The following is a 24,429-nucleotide window of genomic DNA, read 5'->3' on the forward strand; positions in this document are numbered from 1 at the left end:
TAAACCATTACGCTTGCTTGTAAAATTTTGCAAAAAAACCAAAATAAAGCCACTTTATGAATTATTTCACTACAAAGTCACGGTCATGGGACGTTGTAAGGTGACCGTTAAAGTTTTTTTAAACTTCAGGAATTAGAACGGCACCTTTACTTATTTCCTCGAGATCATACAACCATAAAATTTGTATATAAACATTGAAATTCACAAATCAATTTGGGTTTTTGGTATTCCGCAGTTGTGTCGATCCAATAACAGAATCTAGATCAGGAGTTTTTGACACCATGTCGGTGAGTGTGTATCTACTTAATAATAATAATATTTTAAATTGTCAGTCGAAACATTAAGTTGCATTGTATGTTGCACATTATATATACGTTTATTATGGTTAAGTCTATCGACCGATTCGATGGGTAGAAACAAGAAACGGTATAGTATGGGTAACTTTCTCCGAAACTCTTCCGCATTTTGCCATAAGCGAAATTGTACACATTGGACGTCACAATACCACAATTTGGTGCAAAGTGTTTTAAGAAATTCTCTGAAGTGTCGTTTCGACAAAACATGGGAAGAAATACCGCAGTATTGGAATATAATTTGGTAAGAAATTTGATTTTGCCAAATTGTCAACGAACATCATCTCGTAGGTGTTAATTTTATACTTATAAGGTGATTGTAAATTTAAACCACTCTTGATACAGCTCATCTTCCAAAAAAAAAATGCAAACTAGATTTTAGTCCGAATTTAATTTCATTTACTTACTAATTAATTGGCAAAAGAAAGCAAAAGTTTCTTGAATACAAAACTACGTATAGCGTGCTGGCGTTCATTGCATATATTTAATGCCTACAGCGCATACCTATTTTCATTAAGTGTAGGATCTCTTTGTAGAGCACATTATTGTTTGAACGTTTTTGTCACTAACTTTACTGCAAATAAGGTTATTGATTAATGAATCAAACAAGTCGTTGTCTCAGTAAAATTAATATTTTTAAAAATAACAAACTTATCCTTTTCTTTAATGACTATCAAATATTGTTTCTTCTTATGTTCTTGTTTTATAATATGACACGCGAACAATTTTTTTATACTCAATTGTGATAAAACCTTTTCTTGATGGCAAAACTAACATCTGCTTTATTTAATAATTCTAACTAACCACCATTTGCAATATTTAATAATAAACTATTTTTCGAACGAGCTTAAGTTTGATAATAATACTATTTACAAAGTAACAATTTTTAGCATCATAGTTACTAAATTAATTAATCGATTTTTATACAAGGTGTTCGGAAATTGAGTTCGGAAACTTGGAGGAAAGATTCAATGTGGTAAAATAATGGTAGTAAGTCATATAACAAAAAATAGCTTATCAATATTTATTTTTCTAAAATTTATTTTTAACGTAACGCGGCGGGTATTTCACACACAACCCTGATTTAGTAAAAGTCATTGTTGCAAAATAAAAGTGTTTCAGCAATCTGTCACTAGGAGGCACTTTATCTGGAACATTTTTTAAAATTTTCCCTGTATTTTATTTATTTAAACTGATATCGCAAAATAAAACAGATCGAATTAAGCAATCACGAATTCTCAAAAATTTTTACTCTTGTTTTGAGTCGCACCCCGCACTTCTAATTTACAGAAAGGTGATCCTGGATATCGCGATATATACTGAAAGGCAAGTGGAAATGCAGGCCAGCATTGTTAAACTGCAGGCTACCTGCACTAAATTTTTCAAAACAGTGTGCTACAAATTAAAAAAGTGAAAAAAATGGCATAGGTCAATGCTTGTTTAATGCAATGTTTAATTTCAGTAACATAAATATATTTAACATTTTGGAAAATAAAAAATTATTAATCAGAATCTGGAATTAAACAGTATACAACGCTAATTACGATTCATTTTCAAAATGTCCACCGTTCATTTCTAAACATTTTCTTATACATTTTAAAAAATGCAGTCGAACACGAAAAAATACTCCTAGACTATTTCTAACGAATTCGCAGCCGTTTATTATTTTTTGTAGTAGATCATTGATATCTGTTATAGGTGTTTCATACAGTAAAGACATTAAGTGCCTCCAAAAAAAGAAGTCCGTCGGATTAAGGTCTGGTGAGCGAGGCGGCCAAGCTAGAGGTCCGCCCCGACCTGTCCATCGTTATTCAAATACCTGATTTAAATATCTTCGTACAGGCAATGTAAAAACCACATGTTTTATCTCCAGCAAAGGTGGTAGTTCCTCTTGAAGAAATTGCAAATATATTTTCCCAATAAATGATCCTTTAAAGAAATGAGGTCCTATAAGATTATCTCCTATAATCCCTGCCCATACATTTAAAAAAAACCGGCGCTGATTTTCCTTCAATTTTTGCATGTGGGTTTTCAATGTTCTACTGATGGAATGCCATCACGACTGAATTCAGCTTCGTCAGTAAACAAAATAACATTTAATAATTGCTGGCAATGTAGAATTTTTCCTAAAATTTGATTGTAAAAAATTACTCTCAATTGTTCATCATCTTCATATAGTGCTTGAAGCCTTTAAACATGAAAGGACCGAGGATAATTTTCATGCAAAACTTCCCAAACTGTAGAGCAAGCAATTCATTCCTGAGCAACAAGTTTTCTCGTACTCATCTTGAAGTAATCTTTCTTCTCTTGCAGCGGTTCTTTTATACCTTGGTCTCCCTTTATTCATATTATCAGGTTTGAATGATCCTTTTTCACTAAGTCTTCTATATAAGTCTTAGCAGATGGAACAAGCCTCGATATAAAGTCGTCGTGCATTTCATTTTTGAGGATTTGTGATTCTGCTTAAGGTAATCTGTTCTATTTTGCAATATCAGACTCAATAAATTACAGATACAGGGAAAATAAAAAAAATGTACTAGGTAAAGTGCCCTCTAGTGACAGATTTCTAAAACAGCGCTTTAAAAATAAAATTTAAAATTAAATGAATTTTGACAACTGGCAAAATATTACGATTTCGAATTTTTGTTATATGACTTACTACCATTATTTTACCACAATGAATCTTTCCTCCAAGTTTCCGAACTCAATTTCCGAACACCCTGTATAAAATAAGGATTTGCGAGCAAATAGATTTCTATGCGACAATCAAATTGCTGATATTTATAGTGATCATCTGCCATAGACACAGAAATTTACCTTAGTTATTAGAAAATGAAGGGTATAAAATTAATTAATGTTGTATTTACTAATCAAATAAAAATTTTATGGGTTCCAAATTTTAATAACGATTACCCCAAAAATAAAATCATTAGAATAAAGTTAACTTCATATTCTGTTCTTAAAGAAAAGGAATCTGAATCTGCTTTTTTAAAATTGTTAAACAGAAGCTCTTGAAGAAGAAATTGAACGTATATCAGAGTCATTAGTCTCGTCCTTTTGAGATACTCTATAATTTCTGTCAAATAATGCCATTAACATTTGTCAGAAAAAAGGAATACAAACTTAATTGAAATGCAAACCGCAAGAATAAAAAATTAGAATATTCGTTGTTTTCGACATATTTTATTTGAAACATATTTTTCCCGCGACAATAACTGTTTGTGACAATTTGCTTTAATAGAAAAGGGGAAAATCGTGAATACGAAACAAAGTCAAATCTTCTTCCAACGTTTTCGCCTCGAACTTTTACATTTACCTTTGGTGAATTACTTTTCATGAACAAAATATTTTTATAAATACGGCACGAGATTCGGGACAAATTCTATAAAAAAAAATTCTTTTTGGATCAATAAATGAACTAAAATGATACTTTTGCAGAATACCCAAGTGGCCACTAATATCAGATATGAATGGCAACACGTGTCCAGAGAAAAGCGGGCCCAAATTCTCGGACGTGGCCAGCAGAAAAATTTTAGAGGCTGCACGGTGTGGTTCACAGGTCTCTCCGGAGCTGGAAAAACTAGCATATCTTTTGCTTTGGAGGAGTATTTAGTCAGCAACGGTATTCCTTCGTACAGTTTAGATGGCGACAATATGAGAACAGGTGGATTTTTAGAGTTGCATATTTATATATTTTTTATTTGTTTTTTGTATCTTCAGGGCTAAATAAAAACTTAGGTTTCTCGAAAGAAGACCGAGAAGAAAATATCAGAAGGATCTCTGAAGTTGCCAAACTCTTCGCTGATGCTGGACACATCTGTCTTTGTAGTTTCGTATCACCGTTTAGGGCTGATCGAGAAAACGTGAGGACAGGACACGAGAATAACAATCTTCAGTTCTTTGAAGTTTTTGTCGATACACCATTGGCGATTTGCGAAGAACGAGATACTAAGGGTAACAACGATATTTCAATAAAGTAAAAACAGTGTTTAATATTATTTTTTGTGTGAAATATATGCCTAAATGTTTAAAAACAGTTTCTCTTTTCAAAAAAATAGCTTGGATTGTATTGGACTTAAATACTGTTAGGGTTTCATTTGTCACATACAATACTACAAGTTAATATTGAAATTTAGCACCTGCTTGTTATATATTTTAGGCCTTTATAAAAAAGCTAGACAGGGTCTCATTAAAGGATTTACCGGGATTGATCAAGACTACGAAAAACCGGAACACCCGGATTTGGTTTTAAAAACGGCCAGGACCTCTATTGAAGAATCTGTAAGATTGGTGGTAGAAATGCTGGTCGAAAATGTAAGTTTTTAATAGTATTTGAATATATTTAAAAAAATCTTAATTTTTAGGGGGTTATTCCTAAAGTTTTAACTAGCCCATTGGCGAAGATTTCTAACGGCATTATCGACACACCAGTAAAAGAACTCTTTGTACCAGATCATAAAGTCAAACAGATAAAAAATGAAGCCTTCAATCTACCAAGAATCGACATGAACCAGGTCGATGTTCAATGGTTGCAAGTTCTTAGTGAGGGTTGGGCCACTCCTCTGCAAGGGTTTATGAGAGAGGACGAATTCCTACAGGTTAGTTCATGGATTGCTGGCTACATCTCGAATGCATTGTTTCCTCGTCTAGGTTCTTCATTTCAACACCATTAATAATAATGGAACCAGAGTTAACCAAAGCATACCGATCGTGCTTCCAATAGCAACCGCCGTAAAAGAAAGATTGGTAGGTTCCAATGCTGTTTCCTTATATTATAACGACGAACTGTACGCCGTATTACGACAACCTGAGATATATTTTCACAGAAAGGAAGAGAGAGTGGCGAGGGAGTTTGGTACGACTCACAAAGACCACCCGCATATTAAGGTGGATACTCGATTTTTGTAAATATCCCTCGTTGATCTTGTTGCTTCTAGCTTATTTACGAATCGGGTGATTGGCTCATCGGAGGAGATTTGGAGGTCGTCAAAAGGGTTAGATGGAACGACGGACTGGATAAATATCGGCTAACTCCGAACGAGTTACGAAAAAAATTTAAACAAATGGGTGCCGATGTAGTGTTTGCCTTTCAGCTTCGGAATCCGATTCACAACGGACACGCGCTTCTAATGACGGACACCAAGAGGTTAGTGTTTAGAGAAAACTAGTAATTATTTCTTATCGCCAGTTGATAACTTTAGGCAACTCGTTGCCAAAGGCTACCAGAGACCCGTGCTCCTTCTCAACCCTCTTGGAGGATGGACCAAAGACGACGACGTACCCCTCTCAATACGTATGATGCAACATGAAGCTGTTCTGGAAGATAACGTCTTGGAAAAGTGTTCTACGGTCCTTGCAATTTTTCCGAGTCCCATGCTGTACGCTGGCCCCACAGAGGTTGGTTTTATAGAAGTTTTAAAATGTGCATCCAACAATCCCGGATTTAATTTTAGGTTCAGTGGCATGCGAAAGCAAGGATGGTCGCTGGAGCAAATTACTATATAGTTGGCAGAGATCCAGCTGGAGTGCCTCATCCGGAAGGCAAAGATGCAACTCCAGATGGGAACTTATTCGACTCAACTCACGGAGCCAGAGTGCTACGCATGGCCCCAGGTCTAGACTCATTGGAAATCCTACCCTTCCGGGTGGCAGCGTATGACATGATTGAGAAAAAGATGGCATTTTTCGAGCCCAAACGGAAAGAAGATTTTGATTTTATTTCCGGTACAAGAATGAGGAGTGAGTAATGACTAGTGTAGATGACAAGTTTTATGTTCATGAATATCTCTATAGAGTTTGCGCGTACCGGAGAACAACCTCCAGATGGCTTCATGGCTCCCAAGGCATGGAAGATTATATCGGATTACTATCGGTCGTTGGGGGCAAAATCCTAATTGGCAGATGTGCAGATCATATTTGGTCACTTTATTTTGTGCTTACTATTTTTAGAAAATACTTTATTTTGTGAGAAAATTTTGGTTTTTATTTAATAAGTTATTAATTAAGACGGCTATGGTATTTTCGTATAGAAAGAAACGATATTACGCGAATGACGCACCATATTGATTATTGAACGTCGAGTTTTCGTCGTGGAAAACGAATTTGATTTTTTTTTAAATTTCATTCAAGCGAGATGACAAAAAGCTGGCGATGTGGTTCGCACCGTGGTTTTATATAAACAAATTGCTGACAGTTTGGGAAACTAGTAATACAATATATATGGGAACCTCTATTCAGCGGTTTACAATATTAAAGCGTTTATAACTCCTCAGCCCTTAGATGAAAGCACGGGTACAACAAGTGCTTTCAGTTAAAATAATAATATTCTCTTCCTGTTTATTAATTTTAGGTAACTTTTCAAATGGAAAACATCTATATAACAAATAAATCAAAATCAATATAATTGTTCTTGTAGAATATATAGGTAATGACATCTTTCCAAGGTTTTCTTTTGCTTCGTCTATTTGGATTTGTAGCTCCTTTATTTGCTTTAGGTTGATCGTGTCCAGTGTGAGTTCTGGTGGATTGAAGATTATTTCTGCTTGTGTAGTAGTGAGAGATTGTCTTCCGGTAGACGAGTATCATCAAATCTCAATCGATTAAGGGTATAGGTCCTTAGTTCAGTTATTCCAATTTGTACACATGAACTCATTTTTTAATAGTTTTGCACATTCAGAGTCCATAAATGAGTACATATTTCCACTCAATGCAAGGTATGGTTTGATCGGTATATTGACGTAATATTGCAGTTCTTGTTCACTATTAACTGGTAGCGGATTTGATAAATTTCTGATTCTACTAGCGGTAGTTCCAAAATAAAAGTTGTTATTAGTCCTCTAGAGTAGCTTTTTTTTTAATATAATTTTTTCAAAATTTAATATATTTTCGATAGATAACTCGAACGGCAGTTGATTTTCCTTTAATTCTTTTTTAATATTTTTAATTTCTTCGAATAGTTCAGACGGATCAATTATCGAATGATGTAAAATGTTTAATTTAGCAAAGCTGATTGCGGTTTCGATTTTCTCAAAAATGTTATATATTGAATTATACATAAAGGTAATTTGATTCATTACTACATGTGTTTGGAAATACTCATAATCATTCGTTTGTTCAACGGTTATCTTTTTAATTATTTGATCAATTTGTAACCTTTTGGATTTAAGGATGATTTGGTTATGAGAAATATTGGATATCAAATTTTTAAATGTGTTTATTGTTTTTTCTAACAGTTTTATTTGATTAATTGAATAGATCCTTAAATTATTTTGGTTTTCTTGCAGATTTCTATATCGTATTTTCCGCATCAGATTGGTCCAGTAATACATTTAATAATAGAACCGATTGGGTTTCATAGGCCTCTTTTATTTCTTCTTATAGATGATGGATTGAGTTGATTAATTTGGTTTTCAATGCGTTTTCCTAATGTTACAAGAGGGATGACTGAATTAGAATATTCGTGAGAATGCTTAGTATTATTTTTAATCTGACTACTTAATATATTTACTTGGTTATAGATTGCATAGAATTCAGCAACAGCTGGGTTTAAATCAAGAATTTGTATAAAGGAGAAATGGATAGAGGTTATTTTTGCGGTACCTAGTTTATAAGGAAGGATTCCTGGATAGTTGTTCAGGTTGTGGATTTTTACTTCGTTTGCTCCGATGTTTGCGAGCCATAGTAACAGTGAGAGAACGACGATTTTCATTCCTGGTTGTCTCGTTTTCTTAATCTAGTTTTCCAATACGATGAACGATGCTTGTCTCTTCCCTGCGCTACGTATGAAATTCGGACGATTTTTGTTCCTTATTTCGCACCAATAGGGTTGTGGACGATGCTTGTTCCTTTCCCTGGCCAATTGAGCACTTTGCACTTGAACAGTTTTTTGTGTTGTTTGGATTTCGCGAATAAACTCTTGAGAGTGTCGATTTTTGAATGCTTGTTTCACGGAATCCTACCGACTGAGCCAGTTTTCGTCGTGGAAAACGAATTTAATTTTTTAAAAAACTTTGTTCAAGCGAGATGACAAAAAGCTGGCGATGTGGTTCGCACCGTGGTTTTATATAAACAAATTGCTGACACTTTGGGAAACTAGTAATATACAATATACATGGGAACCTCTATTTAGCGGTTTACAATATTAAAGCGTTTATAACTGTCGGAAAGTGTTATTGGTTAAAAGCGAGATTTAATTGGAATAGTTACAAGCGAGTTTTGAAAAGGTGAGCGCATGCGCACATTGAATGTTTCTTCTTTATATAGGCAGTAGCTATATGGACACCACGAATCAAGTGATTGCATCCTTTTAATTAAAACTTTACGTGCGGCTGTAAATTTTAAATATTTTTATGAACATAGATGCAACTCATTTAACTGCTAGTAGATTTTTTTTAATACACCAATTGGGGCCAGTCTGTTGTGAAATCTCCGCGAACGCGTTTCATTAACAACTTCGCAACATATATTAAATTTCATTGTTTTGTGACACGGGGAATATATGTTTTGATAATGTCAGTCGAATATTCTAGGAAAGAGAAATGTTGATTACTTAATAAGTAATACGTTAGTTAATACGCAATGTCTACGCCATTTCGCAATAAAAAAATATAGAATACGAGACGTCTGACTTGTTACTCAGTGTCCCAAAGCTTTTTGAGAATTATAAAAGAAATACGTTATATTAGGTGGTTCATTAGAAGTACCTGGAGAACGATTTTGTAATGAACTTCTAAAAACATACTTTAGCGAGTTCTTTAAATGACAAATCCGGTAGATTGTTTCATTTTTTATTTCTATAAAATAAAATTTTATTTTTATTATGCGTATCATCAGCTTCGAAGCCCGTTAATTAACAGAAAGCTTCGCACCTAGGTAGAGTAAACTTCAACTTAACTACAACTATTTATCTGCCCATTATGCCATAAACTTGCTATATTTTATTATAAAGAAAGCTTTCGAGTTCTTCAATTTTTAAAAGTAAAATGGAGTAAAATAATTACACAAATCAAGTAATTATGTTTGTATTTATAATTTAGTTACGTATATTTTTTGTTTATGTGACGTAATAAGCATTCAGCAGCTAACATAGTAATGGCGATATTGGTTCATTGAAACCTAGTACTATCTTTAAATAAGAGAGTTTGATTATTTAAGATCTAATTAGACTCTCCTGTAAGGCAGTTCTTGTTCTGTTTGACCTTGAGCGGCAATGTATTGCTGCGCTCTGAGAATCTCTGGCGGAATTGAAGGAGGGGTGGGAAGATGTGAACCTTTGGGGGAAAAGCCGTTTTCGTCCGCTGTGTACTCAACTCGGACCAAGGAACCTGCAAAATACTTCAAAGTCAATTGGCTTTTTCTAGCAAACTTTACTTATAATAATAATATAATACACATGACTCAATAATATATCGACAAAATGCTAAGCAATACTAAAATCGTTATAGTCGCGAAAAAATTTAACAATAAAGAAAAAATAATATGATTTTGAAAAACTGCAGCAATAAAAATTAAATTAATTTGTGCAAAGTGCATTAACAGCATCAACCACTAAATATAATTCCGAGCATTTTTGTTTTCAAGCAAACAAATTTATTTGACATTAAACATCGAAATATGCCCTACAAAATTCCATAAATGAAGGGAAAACTGGATTGAAGAAATGTCAGCTGCCATGTTGAATGCCAAGGTTCTTTTAGTGGTTAAATGCGTTTGGCACATGCACAGACTAAATATCTATTCTCAACATTTTTTTATATTTGTAGCAAAACTACCTGTGTTATCAGAATAGCTAAGGCCTCTATGTTATTATATCTAGTATTGTTGTCAATAAACTATTTTTACTGTGCGGCAGTATGCTTCCCCAACTCACAAATCTCTCTAAGACGTTAATTTTTGGCTTGCTTTTAATATTTGTTAGCTTTGTATTATTAATTTAAATATGAATTAAAATAATCTTTCACTATGTAAGGGCTTTTTTGGTAGAACTGGCCGAGAACTGTCGCGGCTAGCATATTCAGAAAATCTGATGCAAATGTTCACTCACCGTCTGGGGCGGTATACTGGAAGAATCCACGTACTTCTCCAGCTTCGGCATCAGCCTTGCCAGTATTTTTCAAATTACCTTCTTCCTCGGCAAAAATTCCATTTTCGGTTTCGAATGACGAATGGTACGACCCATCGAAGAATACTTGACTATCCTGCTTAAGAATCAAAGCAGCAGCTTCGCTTGGTTGTTGGGCAGCTGCACCCAAACCTACCAGGCTGAGAGTAATGATCTAAAATAAGATACATTTTCGGAAAATTGATGGTAAACGTGTCGAACTAACCGATTTTGTTGATGGCTTATTGAATAAATATTTTTTTAAATTATTTTACTTACTAAAAAATTCATGTTGATTAGGCTCACACACACGTCCGGAGTAATATAAGATTTTGGCAATTAATGCGCTATATTTATACCAAACCATCGATCGGCACCAGACGAATGCAGTATCCTCGATTTTTAAAGGTCTCCAACTTTGTCGCATAAATTATTTTTACTAAAAAAGGATTTTTTATTCAACGAAGTAGACGCCTAAAGAATAAAGAACTGTTGGAGCGTTATGTTACTAAAAATTGGATTATCAAATTTTCTTAAAATTTGTCCTTATAGTTTTTTTTTAATAATCAACAAAAAATGACAATGAATTGCTTTCGGAATTTTGAAATAAAAATCCTGTGAGAGATTTCTCGAATCGACAGTTGTGTTTTCTGATTAACTGTAGGTATATAGTAAATTATGCAACAAGTTTGGTAAACGGCACTTGAGTCACGAGTTTATCTGGCACGAGCGGAGCGCAGCGGAACGAGTGTTGCATACTATACTTTTCCTACGACATTCACTGACTTGACCGTGAGAATTGACAAACGTCAAAATTCAAGTCGTGCGGTAATATCTTCGAAACCATCCTATTGCTCCCGGAAATGTCCGAAGTTTCTCGGATCCGTGGGAAACGAAACCGACGTGGTAAAATGACAATTTGCGCAAGCCAGATCTGTTTATAATTAGGTATTTTACAGAAGGGAGTAGAAAAAAATTGTGTCAATTCCTATTTTTTGTTTCATAATTCATAATTTTGAGATATTTTATTTTTGATTTGGAGGTAGGTGGGAGCCTTTGTAATAAAAAATTGGGATCATATATTCAGGGTTATACAGAATTTTTTGAATTTGTCTTAAAATTCACTTCATATTTCTTACCTAGGGCTACTGCAAAATTCTTCAGTTCCCTTCAGTGAAATTGCACGAAAGTACACAATAAAGATTCGCTTATTAGGCTTATTCCTTTATTTTTCAAAGAAAATAATCAAAATTGACCTATTTAAGAATTTTATAGATGTTTTTAAGCAATTTCATTTTTGGCATAAAAAGACCATTAAATCTTCACTTTAAAGGCGTTAGGCGAAAAATATTCTGGTTTTTGGTGCGAATGACAGGAAAATAGCTTTCAAGATTTTTGATTTTATCAGGGTAAAAACACATCGAATGCAAATTTTGCCGAACTTTAAACTCAAAAATTGCCAACTGAGCTGTACCTAATAAAAGCAGTGGCGTGAAATAAAATTATATCAGTTTTTAACTTACAAGTTTATTTATCGACAACAGCGCTAGGACATTCAAAACCAAATCAAATCAAAATAGTTTATTTGTCATAACATTATTTGGAATTCGATTCTCCTCATTGACAAGTAAACTAAGGAGGATGTCTTTCACTAATCTGAAAGTTGTTTGAATATCATTTTGTTTTTGATCTGTTCGTATCAGACGGACTTAATATATCCACCTCATTTTTTATTATCAATTCCCATTTGAAAACTGTATCAGGTAAAATGCGAATTTTTGGAAACTTTTCTCATGGAACGTCACCTACAAAAAACCGTAGGATTCTGAAACTGTGAAAAAGTGAAAAATTAAAACTCAGCAGGGGGTAACATAAAGGTTCGCTTAGGGATTTAGACAACATTTTCAGAAAACATTTATTTTTGTACATGGCACAAAACAACAAAACAATTTACAGAAAGTACGGCAGCGAAAAAAACAAAGTGATCGCAACTTAGTAACGCCTGTTGGGAGGTTGTTGTTGAGCTTGTTCCTGTTGTTCTTCGGGGTGCGCAGCATTCCACTCAATTGATTTCTGGATGGCGTCCGGAATTGGAGGAGGTACAGGAAGGTGACCACCTTGAGGTTGGAAACCATTTTCGTCGGCAATGTATTGCAGCTGAACTGGAGTACCTAACATACACAAACGCGGTAAATACAAAACGAAGCGGCTATAAAATTTGACTTGAAAAAAGTTAATCGTTATCGCAACTCTATAAGAGCTGTTTAGAATTCGGGTTTTTACAATCTCATTAAAAAAAAATGGATTCGTTACCATCAGGTGATGAATATTGGATAGTCCCTTGGACTTCTTGGGCTTCGCCATTTTTGCTGCCAGCGTTTTTCAATTGACCTTGCTCTTGGATTGATATACCGTTGCTTGTTTGGAAAGATGATCTGAACGAGCCGTCAAAGTTTACTTCCGAATCCTGGCTAAGAATTTCTGCCTGCGATTCATCGTTTATGGCGGCGCCTGAAGCCAAAGCAAGGATGCTGAGACCAACAATCTGAAACAAATGTGGTATAGTCATGAAGTACAGCTGAAGTATGAGAATTACTTATAAAGTTATAATGTAATGTATTTAAGACACTGTAAGAGCCAAGAGGTCAGTTATCCGTTTTTCAGTTTTTCCGCGTTGACTTTAAATATATTAGGTATTAGATATAAGTCACGCAGGACTGTGTTTTCGTGTCCTAATTTTCCTGGTGATATCTAGCAACTCGTACGCCTAACATAATAAACAATATTAATTAGAAACAAAAAATTGAAGTAGTCACGGTCAGAAAAAAATATTTAAAAAATCTTAATCAAGAGTTTGTTCAGAAACTTGACTACAACTATTCAATTTTATATAACAATTTTAGGTTAATAAATATAATGCAAAATGTTTGAAGCTCATAGGTGTTTATGCGTTTAAAACGAATTGACAAATATATATGATGGGTTAATAAAATATTCTAAATTAAAATTTAAAAGAAAATGTGATTTTATATGCAAATCGTTAGGCATAAATGTACCGTTTTCTAATCAAACCGACCCTCTTGCTCTTACCGTTTTCAATATCCGCACGGACAGACGGTATATTTGTGCCACTTACAATTTGTTTCATGTTGCTCGTTCGGTAGCAGACGCTATGAGGAGACTATTGGATTTTGACACTCCCATCTCCTGTATTTATACCGAAATTTATTTAACGTTCAGATGTGTCGATTATTGAATTGCATCACATATCTTTCTCGAAGAAGGTCTTTTGCCTGTCTTCTCAAATAAATTATTTTTATTGTAGTGACACAAATAAAATCGTGAAAAAATGTTGAGCTAAATGCTAGATAAGAGTATATAAAACATTAATTACTGTATGCCTGTATTCTAAGATATCAGATTTTTTTTTGATATTAGTAATATATGAATATTTCTGTATAAATGAATAAAAAAAAATTAACATTTTTGGGTGAAAGTTTGCGGTATGGTATACAAATTGTTGGTAATATATTAACTTAACAAACAATTTGCGTTTATTATTATTTTTTTTCTCTATGTGGAATTGCTAAGTTTCTTCACTCTGAAATCGCCATGAAAATGTCGGTACATAATAAATATTAATTTAACCCCTTATTTCAAATAGAACATGTCAACAGCACCCCAAAAAACAAACAAGACATCCATTGTATTAACATCAGGTTTTTCAGCTTATAATCTGGTCGTAAAGGACTGCCACGAAGTGTTTAGGACTAATAAAGAAGGAAAAAGGCTCGCTGTGACGATGCTTAGAGTGGTCCTTCTTATCCTGTTTATACCGTTGTTTTTGAACGGTCAGGGTTAACTACACTCGCATTTGACGAACTAATATTCTCATACCAATAAACAACACAAATTGGTTATTCTCACAGAAGACCGAATTTTACCTACCAAAATGTAACTTTAAGGAGTTATTCAAGCGATGATGCAAAGTTCGGATATTCTTAAAAGGGTTAAAACTGCTTCTAGTACGTGTTAGGAATAATATTTTCCTACGAGTGAAATAGCGATACATTTTTTTAAATGTTCTAATTTTTATCGGTATCACAAACATTACCTATTCGTTATTATTAATAACATGAACATTAACTGAACAGTTGCTCTTTGTTTAACAAAATATGCTAAAAGTTAACGTTTATCCTCATTGGTTCCTACAACATTTGTTAAGTTTTCGTATTAGACAGAATGTATAATTCCGAATTTTTGGATTCTCTACGGTTATACAAAATTCACATTCATTTTAGAATGTTTTCAAGGTCGTACCGCTGCCGGATGTATGGGAAGTCGTTCATTACCGCATACATACAACATACATACAACAAATTTTTCAGTTTTTCGCTTATGGTTTTTATTCCAGCCATATTTTTTTGAGATAATTTCAGGCTACATTTAAATGAACACATATATTCCTTTAATACTAAGTTGTAAAATGTTTATTAATGTCGGTATGATTTTAAATATCTCGCTATTGTGCAACGGCAAGTATCCATTAACTAATTGACGAATGTAGAGAGCTTGTAGAGATGACTCCGTTGTGATGTGTGCAAAGTAAATGCGCGATTATTATGCAACTAAAATTTTCTAAAGAACGTATGACACATTTACGTTTTTAGGAAGAAATCAAATGTTATATAAAATTTGATGACGCAAAATTTCATACTTTAAACAATTCAATTCGGCGCAATGCAACAATCTGGGTGATAATTAAATTAACACAAAATTAATAAATCTTTTTATTTTTGCATAAGTTTTTGTCTAAAATATTTCGAAAAGCAGCTTTTTACACATTCAATGCCGTAATTGACGTCTGTTTTTAAGCAGGTTTTGAATGTTGAAATAATGATAAAAAACAAGTTTTGGATAAATTACAATTCTCTTATGATTACATTACTAAAAAGCTTATAAAATATATGGAAAGACGCTTCTATATTATGGTAATTCTAATTCATTAAGAGTTTTAAAGTAAAATTATAAAAAATTAAACAGGACGAAGAGCGTATTTTCTAATTCCACCAATCAATTTAAAAGTCGGATACTCTCTAACACTTAAGCAAACCTCAACAATTGGGAATTTTGTGTAAGTATTTAAAGAGAAAGTTGTTGAAATTTGTTTGCTGAACAACGGGCAGTATTTTTATAGAGGACCGTTATCATATAAATTTCCAATTTCATAAAAAAAAATTGTCACAATTCTTCCGTATATTTTTTCTACAGAGCAATTGAGTTCTAATTTCTTGGGACTATGTATTTCTGTTATAATCACAAAAGCTTAGTTCTCGGGATAGGGGCTGCTAAAGTTTACGATATTGCAAAAATAAAAAGTACGTTTTTTTTTTACAATGGTAATATATCTTCGAGAAACGAAAAATTAGCACTATATAGTAGAAAAATACAGTGTGATGCATTTTATAAAAGGCATATAATTCATACACGTCATACTAGGAAAATTTTGCTTAAATCTCTAATTTGTATTAAGAATTTGAAATCTTATGTGTTTGACGAAATACTCTATTAGAATAGCAAATTCTTCGATGCACTGACGAGGGAGGAAAATTATGTAAAGCAGATGGGAAAACATTACCTAACTCTTTGAGTGATGTTTTTTTTTTTTAAATAAATTGACAGCTTTTAACTTTTTGTACTGTCCGATACCACGTCTATTCTTTTTTCAGTTTCAATAACCCTCCTCTTAAAATTCATCAAATATATATAAATAACTGTTATACGATTACATTATTGTAGGATATGTTTGAATATTTCTGCCATAGACTGATATTGCATTCTTGAAAAACATAATTTCAACAATTTTGGCTGCCTAATACCTCTAACTAACCAAAGTTCAACATAATATAGAAGATGAAAGGTAAACTCATACTTAACTTGATTTATTAATTGCGGACTAAATAATAAGCGGTGTTGTTTAGGTGTCAGCCTACAAGAAAGATCAGGTTATGTTTATAAATTATTATTGCTTCAACAATTTTAACTTTGTGTAATTTTTCGCATATAGAGCATTCTATAAGTAGAACCAAATGCAAATTCTAGGTATATAAACCAAGGGTAACTAAATATAAGCACACCTTCAAAAGATTTTGTGTGCATAGCACACGTTTTTATTTACAAACTTAAAAAAATGTCATTTGGCAGTTGTTCACCATATTATTTGATCACATGCGTTATTTCATAAATATCTACACAATTTTGACTAGATCATTGCAGTTGATCCTGTTCGGGGTGGGCAGCGTTATATTCAAGAGACCTAAGAATCGCAGGTGGAATTGGTGGAGGCGAAGGTGCCACTGGAAGATGTGCCCCTTGCGCTTGGAAACCATTTTCGTTAGCGACGAATTGAAGTTCGATTGGAGTACCTAAACAAACAATAAAATTTTAAAATGGAAATTTAAAAATGAGGAAGAGACTTTTAAACTGTGTAAAGAGTGACTTAGCGCAAACATTTTAATCCATCCATCCAAATATCGATTTCTGCACCTAACCATCAAAGCAAATTAATGATTTTTTATCTCAAAAACACAGCCTTAAAATATTTGCAATAAATTTTGGATCATAATATGCTTTATTTACAAGCTGTCCTAAATAACAAATAAATTTTTCTTGGAATATTGGTGGTAAGGAAGACTCAAATTAAATGAAGAAAAAGCTTTTATTAAACTAGTCGACGACCACCCTTGTCTTACCTTCTGGGGAGGTATACCGGACAAACCCTTGAACTTCTTCGGCCTCGGCGTCTTTGTTACCGGCGTTTTTTAACTGACCTTGCTCACCATAAGAAATCCCATTTCCAGTTTCGTATGATGAATGGTATGAGCCGTCAAAGTTCACTTCAGCGCTTTGGCTCACTATTGGAATTGGCTCATTTCCGGAGAGTTGAGCAGCCGAGCTCACCGCGACTACTGCTAGGGCAATTAGCTGAACAAAAAAATGCCAAAAATAAATAAACTTTCTGCTTCAATAAAATCGTATTCTCCCTTCATTTCAAAATATTGTGTATTCGGTGTTGGTACAATGCAAGGTACAATCAAATCCAAGTATTCGTGTTGAAATTGTTTTATTTTTTAGTAAAAAAGGTTTTGTAAAATATAAAATTTAAATTAAGTATTTGTATAAAGAGCATTTTCAAGATCAAATCAATTAGGAGGGAATTTGATTTCTTACATTTTTTAAAAAATCCCAGACATTAAAAATGAAAATAAGAACAAATAGTTTCTACCAAAATATGTACTCCAGATTCCGAGAGAGTGCCATTGTTTTAATTCAAAAGTAATGGTACATCAAAAAATTCCTCTTAACGCTTTGTTATTTAATAACCACGAGCACAAAGACTGAAGCTGTCAAAGTTTTACAGTATTTTTAGGATTTTTTCGTTTTGCTAAGACAGTTTGCGAGATAGATACTTCCAAATTTCAAACTATTCTAGATCTCCCTACTTTATTTGCCATAGAAGTTTTATTCCACAAATGTGGCGGCCAATGTCAATGGTTAAAAATATACAGGATGTTGAAACTGAATTTTAATTTACGAAAAACAAAACTGGTAAATTCAAAATTAACATACAAGCATTTTCGAAGGTGAAAAAAACAATATTATTATTGGTTTGAATTGGTAGCAACCAAAATTATTAACAAATTATTTGTATGTAATTTTTTACCCTGTAATGCTGACGCTGTTTTGACTCATACTAGAAGAGAGGGTTTGCGAGGACCTCCCTGGAGTATTTCATTGGCTATCTTATGACGACGATTACATTTAAAATATCCTCATCAAAAATTCTTCCACCTTATATAGCCCGAAAGAAAACAATAAAATTTGCACTAAAACTTTGACTAAAACGGTTTCTAAAAAAGTTGATCTTTGGTCAATGAAAAAGAATGAGAACAATAAAATTTTTATAAAATGCCAGCCGAATCATTATCTTACGTGAGTTACTTATGGTGGTTCTGTTAAGTTATCTAGACGTTACCGTCTTGTGAGTTTCCGAAAGTGTTTCCACATGAATCCGAAATATCTCATTAAATTTTTATTTCAAAAGTGTGTCTCTAATCGAATGAATACGTACCGCGTGTTAAGTACTTACGATTAGTTTCATGTTGGCTGTTTAACCGGCGAGACTCGAATATGACTTTGACATTCTCAACTCTTATATTTATACCTAATTTATTTAACGTTCGACCGATTGGAACTCTTGCAACATCCACGACGAATATCCCACCCGAAGAAGGTCTTTTACTTTTCCTCTTAAATAAATTATTTTTATTGAATGGTTTTATAAATACTCTGCATTTTTCCCATACTCTGTTCCAAAGTCTGCGCTCAAAAGGTTATAAAATCAAAGATTACCAGTAATAAGATCTTGCATAAGTACCGACAAAACTCATGTCTTGGGTGTAAATGTCAATCTTGTAATTATTTGCGAAAACGGATATTATTAATGACCGAGTATCGGAGAAGATTATTTTCTGCGAGGCAATGCTTGCTTTATTGTGATGGCTTTCACTCAGTGCATTTGATAAGATTTAGAACGAAAATAAAGACACCCTTTGCATCAAAATTGGCAAGAAAAATTTACTAGATTGAAGTGTTAAAATAGTTAAAATGGGAACAACGTACTACACATATATTAGAATAAAACAAAATTATTTCTGAAAAATTTACCACCTATTTCAGAAATGAAGACAAATGTTCGGATAAACTACTTTTCACATCACCCTGTATATCTTATAAGGGATATGAAGCCATCGTATCTCGCCAATGGCAAGGATTAGAGATTTGGGAAAAAATCCTTGTTTAACAAAGTTAGCATACAAGAGGAAGGGAGGCAAATTATTTCGAAGGTTCTTTTTTCCACCGCTAGGGCTGCACAATGTTTGGAAATAGCGCATACCACATTTTTTAGCATCATTTTTTATTTGTGACAATTTTTGACTTCTTAAAGATTAGGGTATAAATTGTTTGATCGTTCCAAGTTAATTTGCAAAAAGGATGAAATCGAGTTCTTTAATCTAAAGTCCAGGTATCAAACGTATCATGTCGGTTCATCAAGATTAAACTTAACAACATAAAGAGCGACTTGAAAACCAACGCGTCCTGCGCCATCCTACGCTTACTGGCGAATGAACATTTTCCGCCAGTTCCACGTACGGAATGAAAATAAGAAGATGACCATTCCCACACAACATTCTTTTAATATGTTTCTGCTTTATAGGACATCTATAAATAATTCCCTGTCAGACCGCATTAAAATGCCGAGGTTACTTTAAACTAGATAAATGTTGGGAAAATGTGCAACTTTTGATTCAAGATTTCTATGCAAATTTATTCCGTATTTTTGGATAGAAGAGTGCGGAATAACAGTAATTTACTTCAAACCACTTTTATAATATGTGCTGGATTTTTAACTCAATGAACAAAAATAAGCAAAAAAATGATATCCTGCTCTTTAGTAAAACAAATTTAAGTATACACCCGAAATTATTTAGAGCATGTTTCCTATACACGAAAAGAAACTTTTTATCACCGTACTGGCAAAAATTCTGTGGTACACATACCAAAAAGTCACTCATTATGTTTTTGCAGTAATATTTTCTGAATGGATATTGTTGACAAATTGTGCAATATTTCACAAATAAAAAACAAAAAGTCTTCTAGTTCCTTTTGTGCATGTTTATGTTTGTAAGAAATTACAGATTCTGATGCCATTCATGTAGAAATATAAATATTTAATTTGACATTGAACGTGACATCAGTGAGTAGCTAAAAAAATTCTTAGATTGATACAATAAATTCAGATAGTGGTTTAAGCCGTTAATAGCATATTATCAAAGTAGATATATGACGTTTTAGTGATGAGTTTGTTTTAGCGTATTATATTTTTTCTACGACCATTAGTTTTTGGGTACATTTTTGCAAAACAGAAAAGATACATTCTTAAAGTGACAGTCTTAAAGTGACACGTTGTGCACTCCTGACCAGTGCATAATTGGATATATACTGTTTACAGCAGAGATAAGAATTTTTTTTATATGGTGTAATATTTGCGTTGCATCGGCATTTCTTATTGAATATGATTTGTATTTTGGAATGTTTTTTGTAATCAGCTTGTTATAGGGGAATTTCCTAGAATTCATATTTTAAGATCGACTCCGAGCGCGGCATATTTTCCTAATAAAAAATTAATTAAACTAGTAAAATTAAGAAGCTTTAAACATAATGAGTGACTTTTTGGTATGTGTACCACAGAATTTTTGTCAGAACGGTGATAAAAAGTTTCTTTTCGTTTATAGGAAACGTGTTCTAAATAATTTCGGTTGTATACTTAAATTTGTTTTTGTGATATAATAGGGGATACAGGATTCTAGTTGGAAATGTTAAATTTAAATTAACTTAATCATTAACATGTAAAATTGTATATTAAACCACCAGACACACCCTAATAAGCAAAAGGATGTTTGAGAATACGTCTGTGTTTATTGTCACAGTTAAGGTTGATACAATGCAAATGCATTTTTTAGGGACTCCGTAGACATATTAAGCAAACCATGTTAAGTAAAATCGATGAATTCTAATTGCCGGGCATACGAAAAAAAATTGCAACAGGTACTTTCAAAATTATTTATTTCTGGATGTATAATGCTTACTCGGCACCATTCATCTGTCAGTTATGAAAATATTCAGTAGCGTACAGCTATACATGCGGTATCTGATGCAACAGACTATCAATTTAAGATGTTACCCGTAAATGATGAACTTGCAAAATGGGTGTGGGGTAATTAGATGCGACCTCTGATTCTCAATTTTGCAAGAATGTATAAACGTGCCCGAAAAAGGTGGACCTGATCTTTGATATTTTTATAATTTGCGTAACATTTTGCAAGCGTTTTTTACAAGAGGTATTGACAATGATCTAACGTCGTTATATAAATAAAAAATTGCGCTCTAATATGTTGAATCTAGGCTACATTACAGGATAAGTTTTGACGAAGTGTCAAAAGTACATTTATTACTATTCCAAAATTATTGAATTGCTAATTTTTATAAAAGAACGGGACCTGAGAAGGCAATATTTAATTTCTCCTTTTGCATTAAGTTAAACCTTTGCCCAATAAACAAAATTAATTAATTTAGTAGATTCTAAAACTAAAGGAAATGTGCAGCGACCAATATTTCTTAATTTTCTTTTATGGAAAACACATTACAACTTTAAAACACTGAATACTAATCGAAAATTAACTTTTATGTTATCTTGATATTGCACACAATATTGGGTAACGTCTCAAGAAGTCAGAGGTGGTATACCATCGGTCCATTAAATGTTGTGATCAACAAATTGGGATTCTATAATGAACATATTATATTTTTACTAAATTTAATTACATCTACTTGTGCAACACGTGTGGCGGAGAAATATTAATTAGTTATTGTTACTCGCGATTGAGTAGTTCTTTTTATGAACAACACAAATTTGATTTGTTGCTATTTAAATTAGACCTTCACTAAAGTAAAATCAAAATTAAAAAGACTTGCGAAATGAATGCCCAATACGTCGTTACAATAATTTAGTCGGTTTATTCATTCGAAGAAAAATGTCAGTAGCATCAACTATTGCATGTAATGTAATGCGTAATGATATATGATTATTAGACGCGGGATTAAACGATATCCAAATCTGACAGTCTAGTCGCGAAATTTTTCAACAACCTACGGAGGAGGGAAGAATCCAGAAGTTTTCTAAATAGCATAAATAAAAATTACCTCAAAACGAAAAAAAAAACATTAATTTCTAACTAGGGACTTATGTGCAAATATTTTATATCTTTGTCACCCCTTTTTGTAACACTTTTCACTTTATGGAGATATGTTTTTTATATATATTTATGTTTATCACTTTAATTTTTAATGTTTTATCATTTTAAAAGTGATGAAGTATGCGTGAGGTACCAAGTAAATTGATCAGATAACGTTATATTTGGAAAATAAATTATATATTGTATATAGGAGATATACTAAAAGATAAAACCCAATTTTGTTTATGTAATTGGATAATCTTTTCTTAAATCTTATTAAAAAATTATTCACCGATCAAACGCGCGCAAAGTGTCACTATAAGACGCCGCCCTCATTAACCGTGACGCTATTTGGTAAGTTCTCGGTAGATTTTAGTCACTGCTGCTATTTGGAAATTAATCAGTTTAGATCGTCACGTCACAAGTCACTCAGTATTTGTGCTGCTTTGAAAAAAAAATTATTGCCTTAAAAAAGTGTATTATAACAGAAGTTAAAATTGTTCTGATCTTGCAGAGAAAAGGTTTTTATTTTTTTAAACGAGAACCGTACATTGGATTGAAAAAAATCAAGAAATTTTTATTTTCAGAGAAATCAGTGTCTGCCAAAATAGAGGGTGAAATTCCGTACGCCCGCCGCTGGTGTATGTTAAAAAAATTGTGGTACACTAAATAGTGGCTCGTGATCCATGTATGCAGTACATGTGTGCCAAATTTAAATAGAGTAGTGGCATGGCAAACATATTTTATTTTTGACAACTTCACTACTGTATCTTAAAAGTTAAGACGTTTGAGACATATGTTCATATGAAGTTTTCTTTTTAAAATGGACCCAAAAATCGCCCCCTTAATTATTGACATTCAATTAGAAAACACCCTGTATATATGTGTAATTGTAATTCCTGGAAAGTTGAGAAATTTGATTTTATCCTATAAAAATCCTCTTTAAAATAGAAATAAAAGTTCTTATAAACTATGGCAAGGGTTTTGAAAATTACCTGATGACGGTCCTTTCTACTATTTATTTATTTACTACAAACGATATCAAATATCTTAAAATAGCTTATGATAAATTTGAATATATATATATATATATATATATATATATATATATATATATATATATATATATATATATATATATATATATATATATATATATATATATATATATATATATATATATATATATATATATATATATATATATATATATATATATATATATATATATATATATATATATATATATATATATCCTCACGTATTGATTCACGGATGGAAAAATGTGATGACACTATATTCCGGGATATCATCCGTTCGCTCGTTGAACTCCGACTGGAATCCTGCATCCGACTGGAATCCTGCAAATCTTGCATCCGACTGGAATCCTGCAGACGTTTCGCCAAAATCTCACTTGGCATCTTCAATGCTCGCGCTCCGAAAACACTTCGAACACTGGGAGGTTATCGGCGGTGCGTGCGGCACCGCCGATAACCTCCCAGTGTTCGAAGTGTTTTCGGAGCGCGAGCATTGAAGATGCCAAGTGAGATTTTGGCGAAACGTCTGCAGGATTCCAGTCGGATGCAAGATTTGCAGGATTCCAGTCGGATGCAGGATTCCAGTCGGAGTTCAACGAGCGAACGGATGATATCCCGGAATATAGTGTCATCATATATATATATATATATATATATATCGGTCATCAAGACGTTCTTCAGACATTTAATTTTAACCTTAAGCCAAAAATCAACGGTTCACTATATAGTTCTTTGGTAATTTAGAGTTTTACAACATTCACAACAGACATAACGAATAAATCGACCAGCCACATTGATGCGACGAGCCAAAGCAATAATCAATCGTCATCAATCAATCATTATTAATTTAATAAATTAATTTAATTAAATGGGCTACAAGTGAAGATCTGATATACGACAAAACATAATTCTAAAATAATTATTTTATAAATTATAATTTGTCGGTAATTAAACAAATTACAAATGTTAATTATTTGTTACGAAACTTCGCATTGCCTCGCATTATTACAGTAACACCGTGTACTTTCTCTACCCTCTTAGTTTTTACTTATGCATTCCTTTATTACGTGTCAACAAGGAATCTA

The 24,429-nt window shown here is 32.9% G+C and overlaps 4 protein-coding genes across 5 annotated transcripts; 1 reads left to right on the top strand and 3 right to left on the bottom strand.

The window, feature by feature from the left end:
* The first annotated feature begins 226 nt into the window (after positions 1-226).
* LOC132697383 (bifunctional 3'-phosphoadenosine 5'-phosphosulfate synthase-like) lies at positions 227-6,339 on the top strand. Of its 2 annotated transcripts, none has more exons than XM_060662846.1 (10): positions 227-287; positions 3,792-4,017; positions 4,074-4,307; positions 4,513-4,667; positions 4,718-4,951; positions 5,004-5,240; positions 5,291-5,499; positions 5,555-5,750; positions 5,807-6,092; positions 6,147-6,339. In XM_060662846.1, exons 1-10 carry the CDS (start codon positions 282-284, stop codon positions 6,245-6,247), a joined length of 1,884 nt encoding a protein of 627 aa, XP_060518829.1. In that variant the 5' UTR covers positions 227-281; the 3' UTR covers positions 6,248-6,339. The 2 variants fall into 2 exon arrangements, with proteins under 2 accessions (XP_060518829.1, XP_060518828.1); XM_060662845.1 differs by lacking the exon at positions 227-287 and adding an exon at positions 341-597.
* A 2,812-nt stretch (positions 6,340-9,151) lies between these two features.
* LOC132696200 (endocuticle structural glycoprotein SgAbd-8-like) lies at positions 9,152-10,757 on the bottom strand. The gene is made up of 3 exons (XM_060660907.1): positions 10,732-10,757; positions 10,396-10,627; positions 9,152-9,676 (listed from the first exon to the last, which is right to left on the bottom strand). Exons 1-3 carry the CDS (start codon positions 10,741-10,743, stop codon positions 9,513-9,515), a joined length of 408 nt encoding a protein of 135 aa, XP_060516890.1. The 5' UTR covers positions 10,744-10,757; the 3' UTR covers positions 9,152-9,512.
* A 1,602-nt stretch (positions 10,758-12,359) lies between these two features.
* Positions 12,360-13,648, bottom strand: LOC132696199 (endocuticle structural glycoprotein SgAbd-2-like). The gene is made up of 3 exons (XM_060660906.1): positions 13,589-13,648; positions 12,766-12,997; positions 12,360-12,623 (listed from the first exon to the last, which is right to left on the bottom strand). The coding sequence occupies exons 1-3, from the start codon at positions 13,598-13,600 to the stop codon at positions 12,445-12,447; spliced, it is 423 nt and encodes a 140-aa protein (XP_060516889.1). The 5' UTR covers positions 13,601-13,648; the 3' UTR covers positions 12,360-12,444.
* A 2,743-nt stretch (positions 13,649-16,391) lies between these two features.
* Positions 16,392-18,613, bottom strand: LOC132696274 (endocuticle structural glycoprotein SgAbd-2-like). Its single transcript, XM_060661013.1, has 3 exons — positions 18,602-18,613; positions 17,205-17,436; positions 16,392-16,877 (listed from the first exon to the last, which is right to left on the bottom strand). Exons 1-3 carry the CDS (start codon positions 18,611-18,613, stop codon positions 16,720-16,722), a joined length of 402 nt encoding a protein of 133 aa, XP_060516996.1. The 3' UTR covers positions 16,392-16,719.
* Positions 18,614-24,429: the final 5,816 nt, after the last annotated feature.

The sequence above is a fragment of the Cylas formicarius genome, unplaced genomic scaffold (genome assembly GCF_029955315.1).
Source record: "Cylas formicarius isolate icCylForm1 unplaced genomic scaffold, icCylForm1.1 PGA_scaffold_1__22_contigs__length_36826433, whole genome shotgun sequence".
Classification (NCBI taxonomy): domain Eukaryota; kingdom Metazoa; phylum Arthropoda; class Insecta; order Coleoptera; family Brentidae; genus Cylas; species Cylas formicarius.